Raw genomic sequence first — 14,322 nt, forward strand, 5'->3', positions numbered from 1 at the left:
CAAGTGCATTAACGATTTGCACCACCCAGGACCTCTAACCAAACCCATTGCCGTTGAGTTGATTAATTCTTCATGAAGATGGAGGACTAGGCAACATTTTGGTCTGTTACACATAAGGTCGCCATGAGTCAGAAGCAACTCGACAGCAGTGGACAATTCTTCAGTATATAATAAACAACTTCACTTAATGTCAGTCAAGAAATTACTACCAACTTTAATGAAGTTTGCTTTGGAAGCTGAAATGTAAATTAGAATGGAATTTGTGAACATAGTTATTACACTTTGCTACTGGATGAATTCTACACTTACATATTAACTATAGGCATATAAAACCCATTGCCACTGAGTTGTTTCAGATTCATAACAACCCTACTGGACAGAGAAGAACCGTCCCCTAGGGTTTCCAAGGAGTGGCTGGTGGATTCGAACTCCCGACCTTTTGATTAGCAGCCATTCTCTTAACCACTGCATCACCAGGGCCCCACAGGCATATATAAAAAAAAAAAAACCCACTGCCGTCTAGTCGATTCCAACTCATAGGGCTTCCAAGGAGGGGCTGGTGGATTTGAACTGCTGACCTTTTTGTTAGCAGCCAAATGCTTAACTACTGTGCTACCAGGTCTCCCCATAGACATATACCAAAAACCAAACCCATTGCCGTCGAGTTGATTCCAACTCATAGTGACGTTATAGGACAGAGTAGAACTGCCCCATAGAGTTTCCAAGAAACGCCTGATGGATTCGAACTGCTGACCTTTTGGTTAGCAGCTGTAGCTCTTATACACTATGCCACCAGGTTCCATAGGCATATAGAGGGTTGTAAAACTACCAAAGAAATTCATTATTGTTGACCAACATCAATAGGCTGACAAAAGTGGTGTATTTTTGCATCCTATTCAGTGTTACAATTTGGTTGCTTAGGGTTTTAAATTTACTATGTAGCTTTACTATATAACCATTTCTTACCTGTGGCAAAGTAAATTCAGTGGTAAAGGCCAAAACGTGGCTAATTTTTGTTTAGGAAGGACTTAATGCTTGAAATTTTTTTCCAGTTCTAGAATCTTGGGGAGATGTCATCATTCTTATAAATAGGAAAAATATGGTTATCTTTTGGCATTTTTCTCTGGGTGCAGCAATACAAATAAGGGTGTCCTTGGAAATGTAGCAGTGGCTGCCCTATGAGACCCTGAACATTAGATTTCCAATGATAAACTCAGAAGAAAGGCCTGGTGATCTGCTTTTGAGGAAAAAAAAAAAAAAACAGCCTTTGAAAATCCTATGGAGCACAGTTGTACTCTGACACACATGGGGTGTCACCATGAGTTGGAATTGACTCAATGGCAACTGGTTTTAACAAGTAATTCTTTTATGTTTAAAGATCAGATAAATCTAGGGAAAAACATCTTAGAAATAAATACAGTAAAACCAATTATACATAATGGCCTGAACAGTTTTTAGTGGCACTTTTCACCAAAGTATATAGAATACTTTTTCTTGAATACAGCACAAAAAAGATTGGTTCCGATGCATTTCATGAGGCCTTGTTTTGTAGTCTATGGAAACACTACTGCAGACCACTTAGAGGTATTTGAAACCACTTACCCGTATTTTGTTTTCTTCAAAACACCATCCAAAGATAAGCACTTCAGGAAATATTCCACACCTCTGCATTTTAAATCTGTGCCATATGATACTACTTATGCCCTTAAGATTGTTTTCTTGATAATCATGATATATAAAAAACAAACAAAAAATAGCTTGAAAATGACACTTGAGAGGATAACAGTCTTTATTAGAACCATCTGACTTGCTTTTACGGATGTTTTGGCTTCGGTGGGAAAATCCAGGAAACTAAACATGCCCGTAACCAACTATGTAAATATAACCTTGCTGCATATAAATTTGTGTAGGAAAATGATTTAAGACAACCTTCCTTACATTATAAGTAAAGAATTTTATGGAACTATCAGCTGATTTTAAAATGTAAAATTAACATTTAATCACACTTGAATTCAGATTCTAAATTAGTTTCCTTATAACCATAATACTTTTTTTTCTTCCTGATTTTTATCTTTTATTTTGAATCACAACCACACTAAGCATAACTAGTTTTCTGTCTAGTAGTTTTTCTAGAAATGAGTTTGAGGAGGTAATGTCGCTACCAAACAAACAGCGAAAGCCTAGTTCTTTGGACTTATTTCACATGACAAGTGTTTGCTCACTGTGATTAGAATTTGGTTAATTGGCTGTCATTTTTTTTAAAACGCTATCTACATATGTCTAGCTCATGAAAAAAATGTTCTTGAGCACTGAGGACCTTTCGACATATATTTGTGTGTGAACCATTACACTGGGAGGCTAAAGGCTTTTAAGAGACATGAAAAATAACAGAATATCTCAGTCGGCCAACGGATTTAATTGGGAAAAATGCATTGAGGATTTCTAAAATATTTAATTTGCCACTGAAGAATGGATCACTCATATTTTCAGGTAGTGCCAAAACAGACCAGGAAAAGACATTTGGTTAAGTATACATACAGTTAATACAAGATGAAGTTTCCTTGTATTGTTGACAGTTATTTTTAAATGGTATTGACTGAATGGCATAAAATAAGTAGTTACTGTAAATAAAGTCTGAATGAAAAAAGGAAAAGGAGGCATGAGATTTTGAGATCTTTTTATTTTTTTAAAGGACTGTTTTAAAATTGTAAACTACAAAACAGATTCCATACATTCTGCCATAAATAAAAACAAACAATAAGGCAGGACTCTACATAAGCAAACTGAGAACAACTGTTTTTCAGAAAATGTGATAAAACGCTTTACAATCATTAAGCCATACAGTTTTTAAAATAAAACTGTTGAAAACTCACAAATCTTCAAGCGGCACATACACATACAGACGCCCTTGAAGAGGGAACAAAATGTGGTTCTGCCAGTTTGTACTGTTCTCACATTTGTGAAAACCTAATTTTGTTTAGAGCAGAGGTCTGTTCCATAGTCTAAAATCACACAGGTTTGTTTGTTTCTCAAGAACCATATGATAGAGGCACCAATGACAATACAACTTTGTTTCAAAGATCCTTGTAACAAAGTGTTGTCTCATAAACATATGACTTAAGAGGCAAAAAGGGAATCCTGGCTAAGTTTTCTTTCAGAGGCAGGTTTTGAGCCTGCTTCACCGAATTCGCTTCTGTTGCCGTGCTCTGTAAATGTCATGAACCGGGGGGACGACAGCTCCCTTTTCTTCATCTTCATCTGAATCCTCATTGGGCCTTTTGACAGCCTTGGTGAGTACTGCGTTATTTTCTACTGGGCCATTGCCTTCTACAGTTAGCTCTGGGGCCCCACCGGTAATGATCCTTACAGCTTCCTCAACAGCTAGTTAAATAAAACAGAAAGGGCTGTTGGAGGACGTTTAAAATTATGCTGGTATGAAAGAATGTGTATGCACTAGTTTGGATACTTTACAGTTAATTTCATAGCCTACTGTTAGCAACACGAAGAACAGAACCCAAAACCTGTTGCTGTCTAGTCGATTCTGACTCATAGCAACCTATAGGACAGAGTAGAACTGCCCCATACAGTTTCCAAGGAGCGGGTGGTGGATTCAAACTGCTGACTGACCTTTTGGTTAGCAGCTGAGTTCTTAACCACTGCACCACCAGGCCGCATAGCAGCTGAGCTCTTAAACACTGTACCACTAGGGCCCCACAGAATAGTACATTTGACCCTAAATAATTAAAGGAAAAGACAAAAGGTGCTGTTAAAATTAAAGCACTTTCATAAGCCAAGTCTGATAGTGTATGATAACATGAATAGAAAAGGTAAGCTTTTATGACATTTTACTTAGTGGAGTTAAAATATGAACAGGCCTCTATCTGTCAAAGGGTTCCAATCACTCCTGGATTTCACTGTACTTCTGCAAGTTGCCTGGCTTTGGAAACTTCAGTGGCAGAGTAACAATCTCTCCTGCCTATGAGGCAACAACGAGAATGCCACCCTAAAAATGGAATTTGCAGTACTTACTATTTGGTATCTTGCATCTACGGAAAATTTCCATCAGTTCATCCACTTGTACAAAAGGACCCTATTTTGATACAAAGGAATTTTAATCCCCAGTAATCTGACAAGTTAAAATAGCAGAAATTTGTATTTCTCATGATAGAAAAGAAAAAGCATGCAATTATTATAACACATTGAGCCAACATATACCACAATAATAGCAAACATACCTGGAAACAGATAGGAGGAGGGAGAAGTTTCATTAGAACAACTGCTGCGGGTGGCACTGGGAACACTCCACCGGGGACAGGGTGTAAGCCTGGAGCTGTGAGAGGAAGAAAAGTCTGAACCAAATGGAATGGACAATTTCTATAGATGCTAGAGCTACAATAAATTATACAAAAGTAGATTTGTACATAATTATTTTCTATGTCTATGTTGCCTTCTTCAGGATATTTTAAATTGCTTTCAGTGGTTACCTGCTTTAGCAAAACTTAAATGGGTGAGACAGTGAAAGCAGCCTCAACCACGTGGCCATAAAAAAAAAGGGTGGCAGAAAATTAGGCAAGTTGCTTTTCATAAAATAATCCAGGGGCTGACCTAAAGACCATCTCTGAGCCCCACAGTCATTGTTCAGTAATCCTGTCTAAAGTCAGAAAACTATTCAACAATATATTTAATCATAAGGGCCTTGCTCAGACTGGATCCAGAGGGGCTACAGTGCATTAGTAAATGGGAATGATACCAAATAATATCACTGAAGGAAGTCAGCTATACATGCCCTCTGTATGTAATGGTATTTCTGAAAACTAAGTATCACTGCCAAATGGGTTACCAGAATCTGGATCGTTGAGCTAAGAGAGAGTCTTAGTTCATTTTGGTTCAAAGATTACAGCTAAGCCACTTGCCATAGTGACCCTAAGTCTAATCATTAACCTACAATGAAAAGGTCATGTTACTTCACCCCCACACCTCTGGATTGAAATCAGTTTGAAATCAGAAAACAAACTGAGGTCTCAGTACAGGATCTAAAGTCACGGCTTACGTGCTAAATGTCGTGGCTGAAATGGAATCATCTGCTGAGTGTCGGGTTTAGGGTATTCTGGTTTTCTATCCACTTCATCTTTCAGAACAGGCACTATAGAAGGAGCTACAACTGGGTCTGGAATTATAGCTGCTAGCTTAGCACGGGAGACATCCTGAAAATGCAGAACAGAAGAATCCTAAATCTGAAAATGGGACTTACACAGTATAAATGTGCAGTTCTACAATCTCGAGGGTAGAGTGTGAATACATGGGTTAAAATGCAGAAAGAAATGGAGAGGGATAAGCGAGAACTTCAGTGATATTAAAGACTGTTAAATATTTAGCAAGGGAAGCAATAAGGCTCTAAAGACTGACAAATCATTGACTCAGTGTTTTATAATCCTACCCCAACCCCAGTTAAGAATCATTAGACTCAGCATCACCTGTTAGGACATTTGTAGGATAAATACAAGCTTTAATGGGGAAAGTCAGAAGACTAGGCACTAAATAGAGGGTAGAGGAAAAATTGCAGTTTTAGATATTCTCCTGACACCTCCCTTCCTCTAGAATTGAACAACATCTGGCAGTTTCTTTAAATAAGAATGTGGATTAAGTGAGGTCCTGCTCCATGAAAGCTAAAACATTTTATCCTACCTTATACTAAACCAAAAAAAAAAAAAAAAAAATACCCCAAACCTGTTGCTGTCAAGTAGATTCCAACTCATAGCAACCCTATAGGACAGAGCAGAACTGCCCCATAGCGTTTCTAAGGAGTGGCTCGTGGATTCGAACTGCCAGTCTTTTGGTTAGCAGCCAGGCTCTTAAACACTGTGCTGTTTTGCTACTTTAGGTGAATCCCAACATTAGGTACATTTTTATTATAAAGGACTAATGAAATGAAAAATTATTCCCAATATACTGCTATGGGGGAGAAGGGACATTTATTGAGCACCACTATGTGTCAGGCAGTTGTAGCCCTTTGATGAGGTAAATATCAACATCTCCATTTTACAGAAGGACTGAAGCTTAAAGAGGTTCTGATTTTTCCTAAGTCACAAAGCCTAAGTAGAGAGGGGATTAGAACCCAGGCTTCTCTGACCTCAAAACCTATACAGAGTCTTCTTTCCAGTATACTAGCAATGCCCCTCCAGGGCTGAGAACAACTCTCTAAGATATATCAAGGGGAGAAATATATCTACCTTTTAACAGAGGCCCTACCGCAAATGAACTCCTGGTACAGGCAAGCCAGTGTCAACATGCCTGGAGAAGAGCCCCTATATCCACCAGAGGGGATATAAGAGCATTTTGTTTTCTCAAAATTTGGTAATGCAGTTGACCACATCAGCTATTATATGGGCAAATCTAAATGAGCAGATATATTGGGGAATTGCTTCTCCCTCTCACATACGTGTACACGTATGTGCACACTACACACCACCACATGTGCGAATAGAAATAGAAATGAAAGTTGGGAAATTCACATTCAAGAGGTAGTACTACTTGGGAATAGAAACCTGTTGCCGTCGAGTCGATTTCAACTCATAACGACCCTACAGGACAGAGTAGAACTGCTGCATAGAGTTTTCAAGGAGTGCCTGGTAGATTTGAACTGGCAACCTTTTGGTTAGCAGCCATAGCACTTAACCACTACACCACCAGCGTTTCCACTTGGAAGTAATAAGTTCTTTATTTTCATAAACTTCCTTAATTGCCATTTTCATCTTAGAAAAGTTGAAATAGCTTTTTCAAATAATTCCACAAAGTAGTGTTAAAGTGTCTTAGCTTTTCATTGGGAAGTAGTTAAACTCAAGCAGAAACTGCTCATCCCTGAGCAAGAACAAACATCTTGGCTCTGAATAGGAATCTGGGACTGGTACAGAACTGGGGCTGCCATTAATGACAGGATCTGAAGCTCAATTATGGGTAGTTGTTCTCAAACTTCTTGAAGTGGTTCAGATACAGAGTGAGACCCAGGCCAAAAGGGCAGTGAGAAAGTGGAGGATGATGACGAGGAAGGTCCTAATGCCGTGTGGCTTACAGAGCCATCAGGGACTCTTGTATAAATAGTTTCCCTTTGTATTTCCAACTTGGTCTTTGCTCACACAACACAGAAAGATCAAGAAATGATAGAAGAATGGTTTTTCTCAACAAGGGCTATTTCTAGGGCTGCATAAACATTAATCTGCCCCGTGGCCTGCACAGGTCCAGATATCAGACTTCTCTTACAATCAGTAGTTTACATAGTTTACATAGAGGAGTTCTATTCACTCCTATTCACTCCTAGATAAGCTAATTCCCTGGAGACCTACTGAAGGAGCACCTTTAAAGGATTCAGATTCCTCAGGGAACTTCATGGATTTGACAAGCTGTAATGGTTCTTCATTTTATCTTATACATAACAGCAACTACATTTGGTTTAAGATCTCCTATCAAAGTACTTGTTCACCAATTTAATAAGAGCTATTAAAAAAATTTTTTTTTTATTAGTAAAAAGGAAGTTTAATACCTAAGAAGACATTCATATTTCCTTTTGTTTTTCTTCTTCTTTCCATCACCTCCCACCCCTACCCCACCAGGCATAAGATAAAAGAAATTGACAATTTCAGGGAAAGAATAAAAGCATTTGTTAATCACATTTTACTTCTCATTTTGTTTAGCTACCTTTGATATTTAGTGTTTCATAAACTAAAGGAAAATCCCTGATCTTCTTGTTTTCTGTAAATCTATTTTAAAACTAGATTATTATTTCAGAATTTGCTTTGGGATGAAGGTTATACATGAACTATACTAAAACACTGAAAAAGTAAGGACAGCACACATCTTGGTCCTAGGTACATACCTTATAACCCAGTGCTTTGAGTTCACTTGCAGAGCAAGGATACAAATCCATGAACTTGTATCTATCTACCAGTAAAGCTGTTTCTTTGCCTTCATATTCTTCTTTGAATGCTGTAAACCGTCTTTTCTCCACCTTCAGAATACTAGCTAGATCACCAATATTACTTTCAAAAGCTAGAAATCGGGCCCAGATTTCTCTGTAAGAAAATAAATCTAATCAATACGCAATGATTCTGGGTTGAGGGAGGTGCCTATTTACAAAAAAGCTTTAAGTCCCCCTTTTTTCTTTAATTATAAAAAGCTCTTTTTTTGTTATAAAAATTTCCAAACTACAGAAAACTAGTATAATGAATGCCTATATACCATTATCTAGACTGAATAATTGTTAATATTTTGCCATATTTGCTTCATCTTGCTTTTGCTTAAGTATTTTTAAGTAAATTACACACATCGTAATACCTCACCCCGAATACTTCTTCAGTATTTAAGCCCCCTGCTTCCTCCTCTCCCTTTGTAAAATTTTTTTACATATTTAGCACATATGACCTATCCCTATGGTCAGTAAGAGAGACATTTACCTTTCAGAGAGGGTAAACTCAGGGTAGAAGACTTGGAAAAGGAACCTAGACAGATTTCCAATTTCTTCCGAATAATGTGGCTTCATTATTTGGTTTAGTGGTATGAGGTATAATGTAGGATGCATTCTTCATCCAATGTATGGATAAAGATATATTCCAAAATCTAATATGATTGTTCTCTATCTTTTCATATTAATATGCATCACTGGAGACAAATTTGTGCTGGTTTTAACAGCCAAAATTAATGTTCTAAGACTCTACTTAAATGTCACTAAGCATCTTTATACTAAAGTAATATATTGAGTGCCTCTTATATACCTAGCACTGGGCTATCATAAAAATCCTATACTGGTAAGTATTATTGTTACTTAATGAGAAAGTAAGAATTGATAAGTTTATGAAATTTGCCCAAGGTCTAGTTTGCTGAACTGAACCAAGACTGTGCCACTCCAAAGCCTTTCCCCTATACCGTGTTGTTCCCTTATATGATAAAACTGACAGTCAAAACCATAAATCAAGGACATAAAAGAAACTTAACTTTCAATAAGAAAGGAAGGCAAAAATGCTCTTGAGTAAAGAAGGTGAAAATTTCAGAACTCTTCTATTAACTTGTTCATATCAATTTCTAGGGATATAGTAAACTAGAAAGATGTATTAAAATATGTAATAATAAGTTGCTGTAGCACCTGTCAAAACAAGTTTAAAAAAAAATCACTATGCAAAAATAAAAAATTTTACCCAGGTATGAAAATATTGCAGGTTGGCATTTTTAAAATAAGTCTTGAGGGAGGAGGGAAATTTCCCCTGAAAGTCATACTCAAGCAAACATTCATCCCATAGAAGAATCTCAAAGATGAATACGATTCCATAGGTCACAATTCAATTATTAAAGCAAAACCTGACAAGTTTTCACAGTTCTTACCCAGACTTCTCAGGAGGAAGGCTTCCAGATGTTAAAACTCTTTCAAACAAAACTCGGGTATTATTGTCCTCTAGGATATTAAAAATGATTTTAAAAATTAAAAAATCAGCTTTACAATTCAGCATTGTATTTGCACATGCATGATCTCATTCCTCACAAAAATCCTATGCAGAAACATAACTGTTATCACAGTTGATTTTTATAGATGAGGAAACAGAGGTTAAAAAATGATTTAGTGATTGATGTGGATCAGTTATTGCATAACAACCATACCTAGAAGCGAAGTCTTTTTACTTCTAGTTCAGCCCTTCTATACTATGCTACACTTGTAATAATGCAAAACAGTTTACAACAGTGTAGCCCATTTGCAGGAGCCCTGATGGCGCAGTGGTTAGTGTCTGGCTGCTAACCCAAAGGTCAGTGGTTTGAACCCACGAGCCACTCTGCGGGAGAAAGATGTGGCAGTCTGCTTCCATAAAGATTTATAGCCTTGGAAACCCTTTGGGACAGTTATACTCTGTCCTATAGAGTTGCTATGAGTCAGAATCAATACGATGGCAATGGGTTTGGTTTTTTGGTTTATCCCATTTGCCTTTTTAAAATAACACAAATTTTAAATATGCTCACATTATAATTGTCAGACTATTGATTTTTTAAAATATATTGAATGTGAAGGATGACAAGCTCAAATTTAGGTACAGTTGAGTCCTTTGAAACACCAGGACTACTGTATCCTTAACTAATTTCTTATATGGGTAATATAATATCTAGGTTGCTAGATAAATATGCAAATAGAAATTAATTAAAAGTGGTTGCCAGACGTGAATTAAATCTTAAGATTCTTGAGAGGTTCTCTGTAGCTGGAAGTGAGAAAATGATACTTCTTGCTAAACTCTTAAGGGATCTTATTAAATTTAAGAATCCAGTAAATTTACTGAATTATAAACTTAAAATAAGTAAACTTAGGATATGTAAATTATACCTCCATAAAATTGTTTGAAAAAAAAAAAAAGAATCCAGCAGAGTAGTTAATTTTTATTGGTTGAAGGTAGTTATTCAGCTTTACTACATGTTCATATACAGATTGAACCAAGGAAGATAGCACCCTATTCACAGCTTTCACCTTCGATTTAACATACTTTAAAAAAATGGTAAGTGATACTTACATCTTTATCCTTTTGGTTTATTCCAAGTTTTGCCCCAGACATACTTTTTACTATTCCACATAACTTTTCTACTGCTTGTGTATATGCTATACTCTCTGCCCAGAATGCCTTTTCCTTTTTTCTTTACCTGACTATTGCTCAACCTTCAAAATCCAGTTCATGTCCCCTTCTTTATGACACCCTCTAGAACAGCACTGTCCAACAGAAATATAATGGAAGCCACATACGTAATATAAAATTTTCTGCTAACTACATTTGAAAGAGTAAAACAGGTGCAATTGACTTTAATAATATATTTAATCAACTCAATACATCCAAATTATCATTTCAACATGTAGTAATCAATACAAAAATGATTAAGATATTTTACTTTTTTTTATACTAAGTTTTTGAAATCTGGTATGTATTTTACACTTACACATCTCAATTTGGAGTAGCCACATTTCAAGTACTCAATAGCCTAGTTTAGCGGCTACCATAATTGCACAGTACTGCTCTAGAACTTAAATTACACCCCCTTTTCTATGCTCCCAGAGTACTTCATTCAGGGCTCTATTATGGTATTTAGCACATTTCATCATCACCATTAACAGTTAATGTTTATGGAGTATTGACCACATTCCATAAAAGTCAAACACATGTAAAAACTCATTTAATCCTCTCAGCAATCCTTTGAGATGGGTACTCTTATGACCATTCTACACATAAGAAAACAAGCTTAAAATTACACAGCTAATCCACCTAACCCCAGAATTCATGCTACAGTTAAAACTAAACGATGATGCAATCATGTTTACACATCTGATTCCCTCACCAGATTCTTAGAGGGTAAGAATGGAGTCCTATTCCTCTTTGTACTCCCAGGCCCTGGTAACCCGAAGGTACTAGATAAATGGATAGATAAATGAATGGATAAAAAATGAACTGTCTAATCATTAATTTTGGAAAACTAATGCTGATGTATCATCCTCGTTTTTAGAATAATAATACAAATATTAGCATACTAGTAACTACTATTTAAAAAATCAAGGAAAACAATTTAGAATTGGTGAGGAACATTGATTTCACATAAAAAAATGATCATTTCTAATGGCCCATGGTCTCACTATTTGGAGTAAATCTTTTTTCAGAGTGCAGAATCACTAAGCTGAAATACAAGTTTTTAAGTTTTATTCTTTTATATTATTTAGGTATACAGAATGCTATATTTTCCTAAAACACCATTTAAAATCATTGATGCAATATCTAATTCTGTAACCATTTACATGACACATAATTGTGTATGTCTTGCCTAAATCAACATTTACACCATATCTTTAATCAAGAAATTGTATATCCCCAACTGTAACTGGACTAACTGTGCTAGGTGACTCGTATAAATATGTATTTATACGAGTCACCTAGCACAGTGCCTGGCACATGGTAGGGACTCAGTAAAGGATGGCCATTATTATTACTACAACAGAATAGGAAGATAAAAACTAAGATGCTAATAAAACACACATCTTTTCTAAATCTTTTCCACAGTAGCTTAAAAGCATTTTCTTTACTTACACATTTTTGTTAATGGTGGCTAGACTGAGTTTGTTTGTTTTTTTGGACCTGTTTTCTTCCCGGGAAATGGGATCACTTGCCCAGAGTCATCAGAGATGGGCATAAACAAGTCTATGTCTCCCAACTCTAAATTTGTGGGCTTAAACTGCTACTGATTACTGATGATGTATTAAAGACCATTCTTCAGAGTCAGAAAACATCTACCAGTATAAATTCCTGGTTGATAGTCAGGGCACAAATATTTCTTGAGTGCCTATCAATTGCCCAGTTCTGATGTGATGACAACATTATAGTACATTTGAGAAGAAATAAAACCTAACAATGTAATTTAAGAGAATGACATTGATGTTTAATACTGAGTAACTGTTCTAGTGTCTACTTACCGTTGAGGTGAGAGAGATAGTCAATATAGGCCAGGACATATTCTGGAATGTCTCCATATTTCTTGAGCCCTAGCTCAAAAATCTTAAAGGCAACAGATTTGTCCTAGAAGTAAAGAGAATAAAGTACTGATTTCCATGAAATGTCTGGCAAGATGCTCATAAGAATATTAAAACTATAACACTTACATACGATAAGCTACATGGGTATTAAAATGAAAATTAAAACCACGTTAAGTAAAAAACCACTTAAGGGCTTATCAGTGGTTACCAGGAGTGGGTGGGAGAGGGAATTATTGCTTAACAGGCACTGAGTTTCTGTTAATGGTGATGAGAAAAATTGGAAACGGGTTGTACAATAATTAAGGTCACTGAATTGTACAGGTTAAACTCGTTGAAATGTCAAATGTTTTCTTACATATATATTTTTTAAATTAATTTTTATCGTGCTTCAAGTGAAAGTTTACAAATCAAGTCAGTCTCTCATATAAAAATTTATTTATACTTTGCTATTTTTTTTTATATACTCCTAATTGCTCTCCCCCTCATGAGACAGCACACTCCTTCCCTCCACTTTCTCTCCTTGTGTCCTGCCCCCTCTGCCCTCTCATCTCCCCTCCAGACAGCAGATGCCAACAGTTTCATGTGTGTACTTGATCCCAGAAGCTTGTTCTTCACCAGTATCATTTTATATCCCATATTCCAGACCAATCCCTGTCTGAAGAGTTGGCTTTGGGAATGGTTCCTGTCTTGAGTTCTTATATATATTTTATCACAATAAAAAATATTCAAGGAGTTTGGCAATAATGGGGCTTAATAAGGCATAAATTAGCAGGCAGAGGGGATTTGGATGACATGCCATGTAATTTCACACAGATACACTTAGATTTTCTTTATGAAATGCAACAATTAAAGTTTAATGACAGAAACCAGGACTATCTTTCATTTAAGTAATGTACCTCAGATGAAGAAAATTATTTTACCTTTCTTTATATTTGTATTTCAATATTTACCTTACTACAGTAGTACTCCATGAGTGCTGCAGTAACATAGACATGGTGGCGGGTTCTGGTATCTTCTCTTGCTTTTTTAAATATCATTCTTCCAGATTTGATACCTTCTGCTCTTCTTGCAAATTTCATATACTGGATATATACCTATGCAAAAAAAAAAAGGAATTGTTAATTATAATGGAATCTACAAATTAGGCAGAATGTGATCCTTCTAGAATGTAATGCAGGTTCACTTTTTATTCCTATACTATAAGAAAACAATCTTGAATACCCAAGAAATTAGTAGAATTATCAACATTGCCTGATTTTAAATCTACAAGCTAATATTTTCTGGAATTAAAGATGTGTACAAATTAATTATTATTATTATTATTTTGCTGTCCTGTTTTTCTGTTGAGATGTAATCCACATAACACAAAATTTACCCTTTTAAAGTATATAATTCAATGGTTTTTCTGCATATTCATAAGGCTGAGTAATCCAAAACCAAAAAAACCAAACCCATAGATTCTGACTCATCGTGTCTCTATAGAACAGAGTATAACTGCCTCATAGGGTTTCGAAAGAGCAGCTGGTGGATTTGAACTGCTGACCTTTTGGTTAGCCGCTGAGCTCTTAACCACTGCACCACCAGGGCTCCAGTCATCACCACTAATTCCAGAACATGCAAATTAATTTTAAAGGGGAAAAAAAAAAAAGTGAAACAACTGGAAAACACTCTTTAATAAAAGCCAACATCTAGAAATTCAATGTTTTCTTTAATAAAAGCATGTTTAACAATACATGTTTAACTTCACATTTTCTTGGTTTATTGCTTTAAAAGCCTATGAAGACCATATA

At 36.0% G+C, this 14,322-nt stretch overlaps 1 protein-coding gene across 1 annotated transcript in view; it reads right to left on the minus strand.

The window, feature by feature from the left end:
• Positions 1–2,668: 2,668 nt before the first annotated feature.
• Positions 2,669–14,322, minus strand: part of CSTF3 (cleavage stimulation factor subunit 3) — an 84,339-nt gene continuing 72,685 nt past the window's right edge. The window contains exons 14-21 of the mRNA XM_049890856.1: positions 13,483–13,626; positions 12,473–12,575; positions 9,370–9,439; positions 7,871–8,066; positions 5,051–5,204; positions 4,236–4,330; positions 4,030–4,090; positions 2,669–3,381 (exon numbers count right to left, since the gene is read on the minus strand). Of these exons, the coding sequence (XP_049746813.1) occupies positions 3,179–3,381; positions 4,030–4,090; positions 4,236–4,330; positions 5,051–5,204; positions 7,871–8,066; positions 9,370–9,439; positions 12,473–12,575; positions 13,483–13,626 (1,026 nt within the window). The 3' untranslated portion in view covers positions 2,669–3,178. The remainder of the gene's footprint in view (positions 3,382–4,029; positions 4,091–4,235; positions 4,331–5,050; positions 5,205–7,870; positions 8,067–9,369; positions 9,440–12,472; positions 12,576–13,482; positions 13,627–14,322) is intronic.

The sequence above is a fragment of the Elephas maximus genome, chromosome 7, assembly GCF_024166365.1.
Source record: "Elephas maximus indicus isolate mEleMax1 chromosome 7, mEleMax1 primary haplotype, whole genome shotgun sequence".
Classification (NCBI taxonomy): domain Eukaryota; kingdom Metazoa; phylum Chordata; class Mammalia; order Proboscidea; family Elephantidae; genus Elephas; species Elephas maximus.